Source organism: Apostichopus japonicus, chromosome 15, assembly GCF_037975245.1.
Source record: "Apostichopus japonicus isolate 1M-3 chromosome 15, ASM3797524v1, whole genome shotgun sequence".
Classification (NCBI taxonomy): domain Eukaryota; kingdom Metazoa; phylum Echinodermata; class Holothuroidea; order Aspidochirotida; family Stichopodidae; genus Apostichopus; species Apostichopus japonicus.
This window is the reverse complement of record NC_092575.1, coordinates 3,903,469-3,922,535: the sequence shown is the minus strand read 5'-3', so window position 1 is coordinate 3,922,535 and position 19,067 is coordinate 3,903,469. Positions and strand designations below refer to the sequence as shown.

Genomic DNA, 19,067 nt, shown 5'->3' with positions numbered 1-19,067 from the left:
CCATACATCTGTACTGCAAGTTCATTCGGTGCGTTCGCACGCTTGTGAGCGCTTAATTCACGGGACTGTGTTACAACTATGATTCCGACAGTGCCTGCTGAAAAAAAGTCCAAATTATGGACCTCTGGAGTTCTAGCTGGACTAAATGTTGCCCATGCAGCTATATGTAGTCAAAACTGTCATTTTGATTGTAGCATTTTATGAATTCAAAATTAAGTTTGGGTTATAAATGTTGCTGGTAATTTGCTCTGTTCACTGTTCAATAAACCTCTATTTTAATGGGATTTTTTTTCCTTTTAAGCATGAACTGTTTTGACTCAAAAGTTCAAAGCCTGCCTGGAAGAGGTTTAGGATGTCATCGTCCGGTCGTCATCATGGTAGTTCTGTATGACATCTACCAACTCCTCAAGGTTCAAGTTTCAAGCTTCAATCAAACTTACTTGACTTCAAGTGTTTAAGATCTTCCTAGAGGGTGCTTCAGTTTTTTCAAGATATACAGTATAGGCCGTTATGATGTAGGCAGCCAAATATTTTGCCTCGGGGGATAAAAATTTGCCCGTTCTCCGAGGAGCGATGTTGTTACCTTCCCTACCATTGCTAGATACTAACAGCTCTCCATTTATTTTGAAGAACCTAATTCAAACTGCAAGTGTTTACATTCACTTTTAAGCGTTCAAGCAAATTCTGAAAGCCTGGATCAAACGTTGAAGACCATATTTTCGCGTGGAGTTTTTGCCAGTCTTGTGGTATTATACATTCGACCGTTGAAGGAAAATCTAACGTAGAGCTGCGAAGGTGCAAACATATTTGTTTCTTAATTTAGTCACACCGGGGGAATGATGAAACTGAGGCTATTTAGCTTCAAAGGGTTGCAAACAAAACAATAAAAAAAAGATGACATTTGATTTTATTTCCCTTCCTCACTAATTATCTGTCTCCTCGCAACATGTGCATGGTTGCTTCACTGTGTCTAGAGTGACCTGGTAACCTTTGACACCAGTCACCTCTATAGTCACCCTACCTCCTGATTCTACCACATAAAGTGTCTAGTTGTGTACACTATAGAGCTGTTTAGATTACCATGTATTTACTTTGTTCCTCGCTTACCTGTCTCCCCACTACCTTAGCACCTCCTACAGTTCCTAGAAATGCACAATGTTTGCACTTTGGATGGTATCATGAGGAGGAAGGGCATTGACTGGAAGAGCCGGTTATAGAGGGCAGCACATTGTGTTAAAAGGTGACTAGTTCATTCTAGGCACGGTAGAAGGAGGTGCTAAGGTTGTGAGGAGACAGGTAAGCCTGTTGTAAATATCCAAATCAATAAGTTTTGGAATACCTTCGCCTTTCAGTAACCATCCTTCCCATATGTTTTCCACAGTTTTTGGTTCCTTGCTTTAGCAAAAGGAACCTATGCAGTCAGGTTGGCGTGTGTGTGTGTGTATGTATGTATGTATGTATGTATGTATGTGTGTGTGTGTGTGTGTGTGTCTGTGACACTTGCTTGGGTACGCTCTATCTCAATAAGGGAATGTTGGATTGAGGCCAAACTTGGACTATAGATCCGCCATATGGAGAAGGTGTGCCCTATTGTTTTTGGTGCCCGCAAAGGTCATCAAAGGTCAGTTATGGTCCAAAAACCGAAAATATTAAAACTGCAATAACTCCCAGTGCCAATGTGCGACAAGATTGATATTTTGGGACAAGTTGTGAACTGGTTAGGGGAGCATTTTCAAACTTAACGGTCATGTGATCCGAGGTCACCAAAGGTCAATTAATGATAAAAAACTAGTATTTTTGCAATAACTTAAGAACGAAATGTCTGTTAGGGTTGGGAGTTGCCTCAATGTCATCCAATTGTCGACCCGCATCTGGGTGACCCTTGACCTCAATTTGACCTCTGGTGACCTTTTCGTGTTTTTGGGATTTTTACAGTTTCGATGCTATTTTCAGATGTCAAAGGTACCTTCTGATCATAAATGTCAATAGGTTGACCCCGTGTGACCTTTATGTGCCAAGTTATATGGGGTCAAAGTTTTTCGGTCGGAGTTAGGATGGTTGTACAGACTTTTCGTTTTGTGTTTTGGAATCAGGAGATTAAACTACATCTGAAACCAAGGTCAAAAGGTCAAAGGTCACATTAGAAAAAATGTGCTTATTTTGGGAGGAAACGAGCAAAAAAGAAAATGTTTGGTTTTGATGCTAGATTTGGATATCAAAGGTACCTTCCGATCAAAAATGTCAATTGGTTGACACCCGTGTGACCTTCGTGTGCGAAGTTATACGAGGTCAAAGTTAATTTTCAGACATTTAATGCAACAACTCCCAGTTCCAAGGTGTGACATGGTTGATATTTTTGGACAAGTTGCAAATGGTATAGGGGAATATTTTCAAACTTAACGGTCATGTGATCCGAGGTCACCAAAGGTCAATTTATGTCAAAAAACTAGTATTTTGGGGGTAGAAAATGGGCAAAGAAAAAAATGTTTGAATTTTTATAGTTTGATGCTCCAATTTAGGTCTCATCAATAAAAAATGTCAATAAGTTGACCCAAGGTGACCTTTGTATGTTAAGTTATATGAGGTCAAAGTTAATTTTCAGACATTTAGTGTAATAACTCCCAGTGCCAAGGTGTTACACAGTTGATATTTTGAGACAAGTTGCAAATGGTATAGGGGAATATTTTCAAACTTAACGGCCATGTGATCCGAGGTCACCAAAGGTCAATTAATGATAAAAAACTAGTATTTTTTGCGATAACTTGAGAACAAATTGTCCGTTAGGGTTGGGAGTTGCTTCAATGTAATCCAATGGTCGACCCGCATTTGGGTGACCCTTGACCTCAATTTGACCTCTGGTGACCTTTTTAGTGTTTTGTGAATTTTTACAGTTTCGATGCTATTTTCAGATGTTAAAGGTAACTTCTGATCATAAATGTCAATGTGTTGACCCCCGTGTGACCTTCGTGTGCGAAGTTATATGAGGTCAAAGTTAATTTTCAGACATTTAATGTAATAACTCCCAGTTCCAAGGTGTGACAAGGTTGATATTTTTGGAGTAGTTGCAAATGGTATAGGGGAATATTTTCAAACTTAACGGTTATGTGATACAAGGTCACCAAAGGTCAATTAATGATAAAAAACTAGTATTTTTGAGATAACTTGAGAACAAATTGTCCGTTAGAGTTGGGAGTTGCTTCAATGAAATCCAATTGTCGACCCGCATCTGGGTGACCCTTGACCTCAATTTGACCTCTGGTGACCTTTTCGTGTTTTGTGGATCTTTTACAGTTTCGATGCTATTTTCAGATGTCAAAGGTACCTTCTGATCATAAATGTCAATAGGTTGACCCCTGTGTGACCTTCGTGTGCGAAGTTATATGGGGTCAAAGTTAATTTTCAGACATTTAATGCAATAACTCCCAGTTCCAAGGTGTGACAAGGTTGATATTTTTGGAGTAGTTGCAAATGGTATAGGGGAATATTTTCAAACTTAACGGTCATGTGATACAAGGTCACCAAAGGTCAATTAATGATAAAAAACTAGTGTTTTTGCGACAACTTGAGAACAAATTGTCCGTTAGGGTTGGGAGTTGCTTCAATGTAATCCAATTGTCGACCCGCATCTGGGTGACCCTTGACCTCAATTTGACCTCTGGTGACCTTTTCGTGTTTTGTGGATTTTTACAGTTTCGATGCTATTTTCAGATGTTAAAGGTACCTTCTGATCATAAATGTCAATGGGTTGACCCCCATTTGACCTTCGTGTGCGAAGTTATTTGAGGTCAAAGTTAATTTTCACACATTTAATGCAATAACTCCCAGTGCCAAGGTGTGACAAGGTTGATTTTTTTGGACAAGTTGCAAATGGTATAGGGGAATATTTTCAAACTTAACAGTCATGTGATCCAAGGTCACCAAAGGTCAGCTAATGTTAAAAAAGTACTATTATGGGGGGAGAAAATGGGCAAAGAAAAAATGTTTGAATTTTTACAGTCATGCTCTATTTAGGTCTCACCGATCAAAAATGTCAATTGGTTGACCTCCGGGTGACCTTTGTGTGTGAAGTTACATACAAGTTCAAAAGTTAATTTTTTGACATTTAATGCAATTAAATCTCAATGCCAAGGTGTGACATGGTTGATATTTTGGGACAAGTTGTGAATGGGGTGGTGGAACATTTTGAAACTTAAAGGTCATGTCATCTGAGGTCACCATTGTTATCATATCTGTTGACACGCTTGTAGGTCTCTTATATTTCTTACATTTTCGACGCCATATTTAGATCTCAAAAGTGCCTTTTGATAAAAAATCCGATCACATTTTGTGATCACAAAAGTGTTGGCTATAGTGTTGGTTACTTTATGGGAACATGTAGGACCACAATTACTTGGACTATTTGAGCCCAATCTTGCTTGATAATATTATGTGTATTGTCATATACCCCAAGCAAGGAACCACAGTGCCCTTGGGCTCTTGTTAAATATCCAAACCAGGTAATTTAGTGGAATCTTTGTGGGACACAATTGTTTTAATCTTGGACTAATTTTTAACTATCCTAGTTTGTAAGTCAATGGGATATACAGTGTTGAATTGTTTCCAAGTTTTGTAGGCTTGATAGATTGAATATATAGTTCGGAGGGTAAGACTGGTAAATTGCCCCAAAAACCAACTTTTGGGACATGTTTACCAACAATTTGGTCGTTCATGCTCCTAATGTATTCCTTGAGGTTGAACCAATCCTCATCAATGTTTTAGTAAATTTCACTGTGGCTCGTGATGTATTTATTAGTTTTGAGCCCACAACTGCTACTTGTATATAAAGGATGTGCAATAATTACCTGATCCAGGTTTCTGTAGAATGCTATCCCCCCATCACCCCCCCCCCCACTTTCTTGTTGTTCATTTCACGGTAACTTTAGCATTATGACTCATTTGTAAGAGTAATTGCACCTCAATCAATTTTTGATAAATTGCATGATAGATAAATCTATTATTGATGACTATAAAACATTTGTCACTTGTTTTTGGGGAAGTTTTGATCTTTAGTATTGAAATTTTAGTGACTTGAAGTACGACGCTGGTCATGCATTGACTTGAACAAATTCATTTCCTTCCTTGGATTCATGCTTTTATAAGTTGAAAACCGTTAGTAATTTTGCTCAATTAATGCAGCCATTAAGGAAGGTTTTAATCACTTTCCTTGACAAGTCCATGATTTGTCTTTATGAGAGCATTCATGACTCACTTATGACAGTTAAGTTCAGTATTCACGATGTAACCAAAGATACAAAACATAGCTAATTGATCACCTAAAGTTGCCCATTTAAAGAAGAATGCCCACTTGAAATGATCTCATCAGGATATATATTAAATACAGAGTGGAATGCCAAAATTAAGGACAGATGATAAATTGCACAATGATGATATAAAAGTACGCAATGATGATGAACAGGTACACAATGACTTAAAATCATTGTTTTCCGTGTTTCTTCAACAGTACAGTGTTCTGGCATCATGCCAAGAGGCTAATGAACATGTGATAACTCTTTGTTGAACATTAAAAGAGCCACAATGTATATATGTATGTATGTATTTTAGATCCTCCTGCTAGCAGGAACTCGCGAAGAAGCCATCATTGGCAATTATCAAAGCCGCAAACTGACCGAAGTCAGTCTCTTAGATTCATATTTAACGTCCATGACTTTTAATTGTCAATTGTCAACAACTCAGGTAAATGGACGACATACATCAATCTAGGAGTGACTCAAACTCGGGACCTTACGATTGAAAGGCACCAGCGTTAACCACTGAGCTAACACTGCTAGTACATTATCAGCTCATATCAGTTTTCTATATTATCGTCACTTATTTTCCATTATCATTGTGAGTTTACATAATTACCTTATTTAATTTAGTCCTCACTTACCTGTCTCCCTTACCTGTGCAAAATTTAGCCTAAAAGCTGGTAACATTCTAATATTGCGCCTCCAATTAATGGCCTCTTCTAAGGTCACTGACCTTCCTGTTATCATTGTATACTTTTATATCATCATCATCATTGTCGTTGTCATCACCACCACCATCATCATCACCTTCATCATCATCACCATCACCATCTACACCATTATCACCACCACCATCACCACCACCACCACCATCTTCACCATCACCATCATCATCAGCATCACCATCATCACACCATCATCACCACCATCACCACCACCATCATCACCATCATCACCACCATCATCACCATCATCACCACCATCACCATCACGAACACCATCACCGTCATCATCACCATCACCACCACCACCACCACCATCATCACAACCAACACCATCACCAACACCATCATCATCATCTTGTACTTTAATGTTATCATTGTAATTAGTTGTGGCCTGTTTGGCATTCCATACTATTCTGTATACAGTACAGCATTATTATAGTGGAACGCAAACCAAAAGTCAACATGGCAGGGTACATGTACATGTGAAGAAAAAGGAATTAAGGTTATAATGAAGAGATAATAATATTAATTATGTATTTGGATCCTAAATTATCAACTTTGTATATGTACAAAAATGTACAGTATGGATCTGGCTTTTCTCTGATATTCACTGTCCTATAAATTGCTAGCCCACCGATGGCACATATGCCATACATGGCCATTTCCAAATTTATGCCAAACCCCAGCATTGTCAAAATTGCAAACTTGATAGAAATCAGAGCTTATTCCCACAGAATTCCACAGTGAGTGTATAAGCTGCTTTAAGTACCAGCTGATGGATGAGAAATTTATTTAGCTTGTCTTGTTGTTCTTGAAAAGCAAACATCCTCAACAAACAAACGCCTTGTTTTGTCTCTTTTGTTTCTATCTGGGGAGGTATTTTGTAAGCGGTTGTATATTATGTATCCAGCTTGATGGTAGGGTGGCAACATGAACTTAAGATGACGCTTAGCTTTTTACCGTTTTCTTTCATTTATGACAAATTATATGTCCATGTTTGCGTCGCTGTTTAATGGAACCGCCTTGATGAAGTACAAGATTGAGAGAAGGGATATCATACTTGCTTGGTACCTAAGGTATTGGTAGAAGAGTGCTTTAGTACCAGTATTATTTTAATCTTTTTTTCTTCTTTTGACACCTTGAGCTAATCTTTAAAAGGCAAGTAAACAGGCTGCCAAACGTAAGCACAGTATATTAAAAGTGACTTTAGCTTAAAGCTATCATGTGAACCATGCTGTACACGGCACAAACAAATGAAGGTTAAACAGTTTCAACCTTGAAAGCTGTTTTGAGGTACAGCGTTGTCACAGTTCACGATTCATAGATTTTAATGAGAATGTGAGCATTGACCTGGAAAAATTTACATCTGGAGCAATCTTTGGAAAAGCTAATAATTTCTGTACGGTACTGTACCCTTCAAAATCGGTTGATTCGATGACAGCACTTTATATTTATCTATGAGTTTATTTGTTTGACCGTTAAAGTGAGATGGTAAAGTGCTGACAATTTTGTAGACTGCTCGGGGACAGGTGAGTTTTGTGAGTTAAATCGCTCTACCATGCCTATAGAGTGAATTGGTCAACCTATTAAAACTGTACCGCCTGTTTGAACCATCACTTCTGATTTTTTTAAATTCTTTTTTTGTAATTTTTTTTGTATCCTTTGTATAGATTTTCTGTAAATTCATATTGGATTAAAGATGATTGAATGGTTGATGACCATTCCCCACTCATTCTACTACCCAATGATAGAACAGGATTGTGATTTTAAGAGCTCTAAAATCACAGTAATTCTTAAAAAATTGTTACTTAAAACTGTACAGTAAGAAACAAGCTGGCATATATCTACAGGTACGTTAACAGAAACCCCCCCCCCAAAAAAAAAACAACATGCATATACATAAACATACACATATATATGCACACATATGTTGGATCTTTAGAGTAAGCAAAATATGTCACCAAAAACAGAACTAGTATTCTTCGATACAGGTGACAAATGCCTACAGTGAAATTACGACCTTCCTTACCAGTTTCGAACCTCTGGACATACAATCAGCGTCCATAGCCTAGATGGTTAGGGTGTCCGCGTACAGAGCTGGAGGCCCGGGTTCGAATCCCAGTGGAGGCTGGAAGTTTTTTCACTGTTCTGGATTTTCTTTCTCATTACGTTTTCACTACACACATATATATATATATAAATGAAAATCGTAATGAGTTGGAAAATCAAGAACAGTGAATAAACTTCCAGCCTCCACCGGGATTCGAACCCGGGCCTCCCGGGTATATATCTATATATATATATATATATATATATATATATATATATATATATATATATATATATATATATATATATATATATATATATATATGTACTGTATATACCCGGGCCTCTCGGGGTATATATATCAATATATATATATATAGATATATACCCAGGCCTCCCAGGTATATATTTATACATATATATATATATTGATATATATAGATATTCACACACTACTGCACATTCAAGATTGTGGTAGTTCTTATCTTATTTTAAACTGCATTTACTTCCCTCTTAAAGTACTACCTTCAAAATTTCATGGAAATATCAAATTACAAGTCAGTTTGTTTATTGTCTACAGTATAAACCATTCTTTAAGTACTGTAAGTAATGTGTTTGTTAAAGCAAATGATTTTGCATTGATTTTGGACGTACTAGTAAACTTTTTCATAAGTGCAATTTAAAATATTAAAAACTCTCCGTACCAGAGCTTTGTTTCAAATTCTGAAAAGGAAGTCAACAAAGTATTGAATAATTTCTGATTTCCTTTTGGAATGTGGTTAACACTGACATGAAAAAATGGTTTTCATGGGTGGGAAAAAAAAGAGTTTGAGAATAAAATGATATCATTAATTTAATACATAGTTAAATTTGTTACTCAAATCAATATGCTGACAAATGATCATCGAAGATGTCCAAAGTTGATAAATTTGATATTTCCCTTTTGACAGAAAAAAATATCCTGGGTGAGTCGAAAAAAAGATGATACAAGCAGTTTGGGTGGTTGAATGTGAAGGGAGGAGGTCACTGATGGATGGGGCTCCTGGTCATAGAGGGGTGCACAGTGTTGATAAAACAGTTACCAGTTTACTCTAGACATGGTAGAACAATATGAGTGCTGAGGTTGTGAGCAGGCAGGTAAGCTTGTCAATGGTAAATATCTGAACCTGTAAAATTTTGGGATAAAGTCTTAGGTGATCAATTTCCTTTGATAGATTTGGTCGACACTGGAGGAAATTTGTGACTAACTTTAACAAATTTTTGGTCATACACTGGTAGAAATTAGTGACCAACTTTAACAAATTTTGTCATACACTGGTAGAAATTGGTGACTTACTTTAACAAATTTGGTCATACACTGGTAGAAATGTGTGACCAACGTAAACAAATTTATACCATTAGCTGCTTTAAGCAGGTGTATTTACTGTTGCTGGTTGGGATAGTTACCTGAGTTAATGAATAGTATACATGCATGGCCACACCAAGTACAACATTCAGTACAACTATATATAGATAGATCTTGTTTTTGCAGTGTTTGTGTATCATGGCCAGGTACATGGCAGAAAGGGTGGTGGAGGGGGGGGGGGGGGAAGGGTGGGAGAGGGTCTCACTCTCAAATTTTGGCGAACAAATCCAACAGTTGGTAAACATTCTAACTGTTGGTAATTCTGTCAACTTATGGCAAAAAAGGAAAGGAAATAAAAATTGACACATTGCTCTTGTAGGTTTTAAATTTAACTTGATACTGTACTTCTGATATTATTGTCAAACTTGGGTATGTCCAATTTCCGATCATCTCATTTCAAATAAGACACCTTCCTGTAACTACGCAGAAGGCATGATCTATTGAGTTACAAATAGTAGTTGAACTACGAATTTGAAAACACTAGGAATTCAAAGAATAATAGTAATAAAATAATCTTACATATTTTTGTGACGCTTAAGCGACCACAATTGTGGGAGAAGCCCGCACGGGGTTATGGATTACAACTTAAACGTCGGTTGGCTTCCAATTCAACATTTTTTCAACTCAAATTTGGAATCTTTTCAATTTAGAAAGTCATTTCAGATGGGAAAACCGTAGGTTCTTCTTGGATGAAAAACCGACCTTACTATGACCCGGCCGGGGATCGAACCCGGAACCTCCCGATTGAGTATAGCCTCATTGCTTCAAATGCCACCACCTTTATCCACACGGCCACAGCATTGGTTAAAAAAATTGACAGAAACTCTCAGATCATGTTTATACCAAGAGTCGTAATAATTCTGTAGAATTTGTGTTTTTGTTATATAGTATTTTGTGTATGTGTCAAGGATTTTGTTATTTGACAGGACCTACTGTCTTAAAATTCGAATTAAATTGGAAATATTTGTTTTAGATGCATGCACCCTAACTTCTTTTCTATATATTTTTTCTACCTGGTTTATAAATTTTAAACTTTTTTTAAAATGTCACCCCTGGTGAACCCTCATGGACATTTGATGTGCTGACGGAATTAAGTCTCTCAAAACTTGACCTTAATGTTTTCATTCAACTTAAAAGTTCTCATAAATGTCTGTTTTCCAGAGTATGGTAAATTACATTTTTATTATTTTGCAATTTCATTGTCAGTGACAGTACTAAAAGTTATTTAAGCAAGAGACATATATGCAGTTATCTGTCCCCAAGGAGGGGGAGGGGGAGGAGGAGTCATTGCTAACATGTTGAAAATGTTAATGCAGAAATGGCACTATATATGGGAAAGTGGCGTGCATGTTTTGTGTGGAGACAGGTATAAGGATAGAAAGTTGTTTGGAACTGATCATACCTCATGCATACCTGCATTGTACACCACACCACAGGCCTATATTAAATACAATGTTTAATCGACTAGTTTTATCCAACCTATAACCAGACTAAACCAGTTGCATTAATTTATTACATTCCTGTCTTGATGGAGGTTTATGACTAACTGGCGTTTGTGTTTATACGATCAAGCAGTAAACAATAAAGAAAGAGAACTTCAGAGCCGGGAAGTAGGTTCTCTATGTCGTATTTTGCTGATCCTTTGAAACGATACAGAATGCGTCGTAAGGTTTTTTAACATGTACCACACTGAAGTCATTATATCTGGGGTTTCAAATAAAGGCATCTATAGAGCTACAGTATATATATTATACTATCACGTTCCACTGAAGGCATAATAAAACGAAAAAACAAGCTTCATTCAATCCACTGTGTAAATTCTCAAGATCAATATTTTCATTTTTAACGGGTCGGGCAGTACAACGTCTTTCCTCTACTTTCGTAGTCTCGATATATATAAGTAGGGCATTGCTCACAGTGAAAGTATCGATTCCATACGTCGCCCTTGATTTCAAGTCGAGATGCTGTACGTTAGACTGCAAAATCTCAAAGCATCATTGGAATGAAAACAAAGAAAAGGGACAAAGATTGTTCGTCACGCTGATCATGGAGGCGATGTATATGTATGAAGGGCGACGTCTCAAGCAAATAAAATAGGTGTCCTCGAATACCTCGATGGATATTACATTATTTGGCCAAATTTGAAGATGCTGTGTGTATCGTTATTAAAAACGAGACATGGGAAATTATTGCTACTTTAATTATCAGGTTTCTTTTTTTTTAAATTTATTCAAAAGTGGTTCAGGGGAAGTTGTGGTGTTTATAAGAAGAGAGGAGGTGGGGAATTAGGTACTGTACAAGAGGAATGGAAACAATTGGAATGGGAGGTATATGCATGGTTGGGGCAAATTTTCTGTATGAAGATGACCTCACAATGTGATGTATATACTTTCTTCATTACAGCAGGTACAGTAATGTACTAAGTGCACATGCATATAGTGTTAATACTGTTGAGTGTACCATGGGTATCCATTTCAAGTAGACGGAAACCCATCTGTCGCCCTCTAGATTATGTATGATAGAGGCCAGCTTTATGGTGAACAATGAACTCCCCCATGTAATAGTTGGGTTAATATTGTGTCCTTTAAAATAACGTAATACAATAATACTGTAAAGACTTAATCTCTCGTCCCAAGAAATTTACTTTGATCTGTGGGTCCATTTAGTGTTTTAATTTGTATTAGTGCTCCCCCCTCATCCCACCCCCCTCCCCTGCCCCCCTGTGAGCAGATTCTTTGACCTTATATAAATTTCAATGCTAACAGATAAAAAGGATATATAGCAATGATAGGTTCCCTTCTTTTAGTTTGCGACACAGTTTTGACCCTCAAATAAATTGGAATATATATGAAGAATTTTTTATTATTAATTTATAAATAAATTATCTGAAATAAATTAATTATAAAATAATAATATATATATAAAATAATAAATATGTCTGTTATAATATATAAAATAATAATAAAAAAAAATTATGAAGAATTTTTCATCTATATATGTCAGTGAATCAGTGATACTCGATGGTTTTTAATAACATTTTTATATAATTTTGCATCTGGCAACATACATCACTGCCATTAGAAAAGTAACTGAGCTGAAAAGGTGTTTTCCTAATATAAAGGTTTGTAACCTGATTTATTACCAGAATTCTACTTCTTGCAGGTCTGATTCTTGCAATTTCAGGAAGCTTTTAGCTCATTACTTTGACTGCTAGTAATACTTGTAGGTGAACTTTATCATTTGTAATGTCCATTTCACGGCAACCAAACTGTGAAAAGGAAAAGCACAAGAAAATTGTGAGGCACATAGTTAACCATAATGACATATAACAGACATGTCTTTCCATTATTTTAGTAACACACAAACAAATTAACAATTTAAAATCTAATGAAGAAATCCCATCCAAACAACTTTTGTATTTCTTAAAAGAATCAAAATGGTATATTCCTCAGCTTCACCCTTGCCCCCTCCTACCCCCCTGCTTTTCCTTTCCATGTCTGTCTACTTTCTCTACATGCACCAGGACATCGTTGTAAATTGACTAATTTATTGACAATGGCAGTTTCTCTGTAACGAGGAAGAGAACTAAATGACCCCTTTCTGCCCTCCTGTTAAGGACTTCCTGGATTGGTTTTCTTTTAGGTAGAATTATGCACTGACATTTACCGTACCGTGGATCTCTGACGTCACAATTTTGGTCGTAATTCCAGTTTGACCCGTTCTATTGTATTTTGATTGTTTTTCTGTATATATACATATATAACCATCTATTCTAGATATGATTGTATATAGGAGTTTAGCCCCAAGCGATAAAGATGGCTTGACAATCAAACTTTTAACTGGAACCAAATGTTTGGCGATATCCAGCTCTGCATAGAAGTCTGAACTAGTATACCGAACATATGTACTCATTTAACACTGCGAAAGTAGAGAAATTAGGCATGCATGGATTCAGTGGGTCATGTGAGCATAGATAATGTACTATAAAATTTTGGTGAAAAGCTACCAAAAAAAGCAAAAAACTGGACACCAGCGATCAAACTGTCTGCAGATTTATTTGTAAGTTTCTGTGAATATGTACGTAGCTATTACTGTACAAGGTGAACTTCTGTATGGTAGTAGATCCATAAGGAGAAGAATGTAAATATGTGGATAATGTCTTGGTTATGGTATGGGGGAGGGGGTAGGGGTATGTGGGGGAGGGGGTAGGAGTGCAAAGGGTCCAAGTGCAGTGCTAAAATAGTTACCAAATTCAGTAGGTTACTAAGTAGATGGGTAAGTAGGTAAGTATACTGCAGATGGGTCGCAAAAAAAGAAAACGGGTAAGATATTACCCAAACCTCTCGGCTAAGTGTTGGGCAAATACTTCTGCCAACGTTTAGAAATTGTTTCGTCACCTATAGGTACAGTATGTTTAAATCTCCTCACAGTTGGCTAATGTGGTTTACGAAATTTATAGGTTATTTCTAAGTCATCCTTAGATGTAGTTTTACTATAATACATATCTCATGTTGACATTTATTCTCGCTATTTCTTTAACCCTTCTACGTCTTCTTTTTCTTCTTTAGGACACAGGATTCTTTGGTGAAAAATCTCTCAACTACAGTTTTTCCTCAAGATGAAACACGAATGACAGTTCCGGTCGGTTTCAGCGGTAGAGTGTATTTTGATCTAAGGGAAATCACCGACAAAGATCTGAAAAAATGCTGATCAAAGAGTATCGGATCCCACTGCCATTCAGAGTGGAGGAGTACAGGATTGCTCAGCTCTACATGATCCAGGTAAGATACGTCCACTTCGCTTTACGCAGAAAATTGCGCAAGGGGATCTGAGAAAAGAGAAAAAAAAAATGAGCGACTTGATTTGGTTTGCTTGAACGAACGTGAAGGATATACGTCACGTTCCTCTTGTTACCTTTCTCCGTTCACTTTCCTGTCTACCTGTCAACCTATTATGCTAAGAACATGAAGGATGCCGTCTGAATGGTTTATCTGGAAGGAGGTGGTGTCCTAGATGTGGGATGGGGGGGAGGGGAAAGGGGTATACATGTTATATTACCACTGGTAATTAATTATATTTTTAATAGTTTTACCAAAGCTAGATGTGAAAGTGCATAAGTAGATTGGAGACAGGTAAGAGGGAACAAAGTAAAAATGTGACAAAAACATAACTAAAATAAATGATATAGAGATGAGCACTACCAAGTGAACTCTGTTTTACAGATTCATCTAAATTGAAAGAAAAAAATGCAATTAATGTTTAAAAGTGATATTAGAGATGTTAACCCCCCCCCCCATCCACTCTGCACATTTGATATATATGATAATATGTACTTTAAGATGTAACAGCTGATGGAGCGGAAATTCCCTTAAAACAGTTCCCAGGATTATACGAATCATGTCTAGATCTGCAGTGGATAGACAATATTTGACCATATTTGTTGCTATATATAAAGATATTGCTAAAAAATGTCCATAGTCCAATGGGAGCAAATTTTCATCAATTCTGATTGGTGGAGATCTAGTGGATAGTTTCTCAATCTGCATGGGAGATCCTGGGTTGTGGGGCCCAGATGGCTGAACTAATTTGCGTATATATATTCCAGTGATATAGTACACTGGCATCTTACACTGGCAACTAGATCTTTCATCCTCTTAAGTGAATCTCCACTCAATGTTCACAATCCCGTGCTTTAATCCATCCAGCCGACATACAAACAGTATATAACTCTGCTGTTTTTCCTTGTTTGAGAATACGATATCGTTTGGCAGGCTGCAATGTTTGCTCCGTGTGTGATATCTACATAAATCTATATATATCTATAGATCTATATATACATACATATATGTATATATATAGATAAACAGAAATGCCATGGTCTAATTTGGAGAGTATAGGTTTCCAATCCTGAAACTTGGCTCAAATATCTGCCGAGATATTTATTAATATATAAAACATATGCTGTACGTGTGTGAAGGATATATATACAGGGATGTGCTCAGGAATATTTGAGTGCCGGGCGGATTTCAGTGTGATCCAGGTCCGCGGGAAGGAATCTAAGGGGTGTGGGTGCCCTCCCCCCCCCCCTTTGGAACATTTTTGCAATGAAGTATGCTTAGATGGCAAATGGTGCAATCTTTTTTCTGTCCTATTCTGAAGCTAACTTCGGTGGCAATTATTCACCCATAATTTGGTAATGGTAAAATTTGTGAAATTAATCATAAAAAATAGTGCCAGTCGGAAATATTTCAAAATACTATTTGTGCTGGGCATTCATCTGCTGTACATATGAAGGATAAAACACATATACTGTACATATGAAGGATATACTGTACATAAAACATATACTATATATGAGAAGGATATACTGTTTATATAACACATATACTGTATACTATACATATGAAGGATATACCAACACATATAAACTGTACATGTGAAGGACAAATCATATTCTGTACATACTGTACATGTGAAGGGTACCGTAATTTATATTGAAAACGGATTGAAAACTGTGACTTAAAAATACACGAATTGCCAGTTAATGCCTCTGATATCCGTAATGTATTATGTTTTGAATTCAAAACTAATAATGGTGTTTTCTTTTTTCTTCCCTAAAGATATCTTTTAACAACTTTAATGGTATTTGAATCAATGAAGCTCTCTGCATGTGTGGGTGTATTTTATTGTTTTGCTTTTGGAACAAGAGTCAAGTATCCCTGGAGAACGTATGTACATTAGTGGGGTGTACATTCAGTACTTTTCAGTGAACTCTTACCATTGCGAAATGATTGTTTATGAAATGACAATGTAATTGTAGATGATATTAACGTGATGTGATATGATTTATGTAGACTTGATTTGTTTTTATGAGCAGGTAACTAAATCGTGCATACAGCTGCCCGGTCTGTGCCGAGCGTTGACAGTTCTTCCTCCTACTTGCCCGCCCACTTTCCGCCTCGGCTTAATATCAATATATATATATCAGTATATATATAATAGATTACATGTGTATAACATGTGTTTAAGATGCAGGCAGCTGTTTGCATATGCTGTTTTGGTCGTAAAATTTCTCTCTGTGTACTAAAATTTAATGCACTCCATATAACTCAAAATATGACTTGAATATTGGTCATTACATCGTTCTATGGGAAATACGTGAAAAAATATTAGCAAGTTCTATTTAAACGGTGGATATATTTGCTTCTGCATTGGCAAATGTGAATTATCCCGGCCCTCCATCCCCCCCCCCCGCCTCCCTCCCTCTCTCTTTGTCCTTCCACTTTCTGGCAGATAGATAGCAACCATACTTCTCTAATCTACTGTATAAAAAAATTACTTTGCTCCTCACTTACCTGTCTCCACACAGCCACAGCACTCTCGCTGTACTGTGCCAAGAGTGAACTGTGAACTTTTTAACGCTGTTGTGCACCCTCTATGACTGCACCCAGCCGGCCAATGAACTCCCTACTCATTCTAACCCCCAGACTGCTTAGAATGTTTTTTTTCGAAGATATAGAGGAACATTCCCAATTTGCCAAGTTTAGCAGGTTGAAATTTAAAAACTATCATTAAAATTGCCCTATGCCAACTGACCATATTTACTTTTGGGGTCACATGTCATCTTACGGCCAGTTTCTTTCAGTTTGTTTGGTCTTCCTACTTATATTAGGTATATGCCTAGATGCTTCTTTCCATATTATTCTTGTTCGTGTTTTGAAGTCGTGCAAGCTGGCAGGGTTTGGGAGGGGGGGTGGGGGTGAGAGGTGTAGTAGTGATGTTATAATAAGGAAGTTTAGCTGGAGTTGGAAGATTACAGCTATAGCGATGTGGTCGACATCTTCTCAAGTCATGCAAGTTTCTATGACGACATAATTGGATGCAAAAATTCCAAATTTTACAAAAGTTGAGTAGCACTAATTCTAGCCAACCCCTTTAAAACCCAATCGTGAATGCCAAAGATTCCCCAGATGATAAACTGGATACCAGTTTTGATTAAATTTTTGAAAAAATTCATTTCACAGACTTATCAGATATGTCAGGCCCATCATTGATATGTAATTGTTTTTAAAAGAAAGTTTGTTCTTATAGACCTGTATTAATAACTCATTCTTGTGGGTGCTCCATAAAAAATTCACATGTTGCCAAAATAAAATGGAGAGAAAAGATGACATTTAAAGATACAACGTTGTCACTGAAGTGCACAAATCAGTGAGCACGAATTTCTGCTGCCCCTTCCGCTTGCCTGGCCACCATCCAACAAAAGAAAATGGCTCTTTTGCAAATGCACCTTGGAGTGGGGGAGGGGGGGAGGAGGAGGAGGAGAGTTATTGCGCATATGGTGATTTGCTCTCTTTGAAAGAGGCAAAGTGAAAAAAAAAAATCATGTTTTGACTTAAGGCAAACATGGAATATTAAACTGATTTCACCCAGCCCCTTTAAAAATCAATCATAACTAAATATTCTGATGATCAACGTGATACCGTTTTGATTAAATTTGAAAATTCATGTGAATTTTATTTTTTCCAAATGTCAGAATTTTTGGTATAAATTATTCAAAATAATGATTTTGTTTGATTGTTCAGTAGCCTTTTCCCTCAATTATCGTGGGCGAGCCTCATCACAACAACAAAAACAAACAAAAAAGAGAGTAAAAAACAAAGAAAGAAAGAAAGAAAGGAAAACCAAAGGGATATTTATTTTCTTAAAGATTTATATTTTCTGTTCAAAAAAAAGAAAAGAAAAAAGAAAGCTGTAAAACATATATATGTGAAAATCTTATCATGGGATTTGATATTGAATTTGAGGAAGTCTTTTTGAGTTTGACTTTTGTGGAGTTAGGCAATTTACTGATTATATTTACGAGTTCCTTATCCTTCCTGTAAAAGTGGAAATATGAGGGAGCTATATTGCCAAAAATTTGATGAAAACTTAAAGGCATTGAAGACTTGCCCCAAACCGCGTGCGGCCGTCTGAAAAAGTTAACTTTCCGTTGCTTGCAAGTGACGTTTTGTTCTTGTCGCTACAAAATGCAGACAGTACAGTAATGAAACGTGATACCTTGTTATCTCTAGCTGGACCTGAGATGTCCATCTCTGTATTGTTTGTACACTGTGCTGTGGGTATTGACCGCAGCTGTATGTACTGACTGTACACTAGTGTCTAATTACCGACGATAGCAAGCTGTGTGTGTATTTTCTGGGATCGATGGTGGTGTCTAACACTTCTGTTACACCTCATTCGAAACTAGGTCAGATTACCAGCATTACACCTCATTCGAAACTAGGTCAGATTACCAGCATTAGACGTTTCTTTTTGCGCGAGTCTTCACACCCTTTAAAGAGCAAACTTAAACGCAGAACCAGAAATAAAGGAAGCTGTACGCGACACCTTGCAGGAGAGAAAAACCATACAGAAAAACAAAACACAATCAGATATACATCGAACCAAACTGCAAACAGAGAATAAACAGCGGTTTTAGCAGAAAAGTTGCCAGCTGATAGCATTCCAAACTTTTCCCTGAGATTTATCAAATAATTTATATAATTGATAATTTTTGCTAATTTATAACATGCACTACTTACCTCATATACTTATGCA

At 36.9% G+C, this 19,067-nt stretch overlaps 1 protein-coding gene across 2 annotated transcripts in view; it reads left to right on the top strand.

Moving 5' to 3' along the window:
* The window catches only part of LOC139981688 (membrane-associated phosphatidylinositol transfer protein 2-like), a 104,583-nt gene that overhangs the window by 24,010 nt on the left and 61,506 nt on the right, over positions 1 to 19,067 (top strand). For both annotated transcript variants that reach the window (XM_071994286.1, XM_071994285.1), the window contains exon 3: positions 14,036 to 14,248. In XM_071994286.1, the coding sequence (XP_071850387.1) occupies positions 14,171 to 14,248 (78 nt within the window). In that variant the 5' untranslated portion in view covers positions 14,036 to 14,170. The remainder of the gene's footprint in view (positions 1 to 14,035; positions 14,249 to 19,067) is intronic.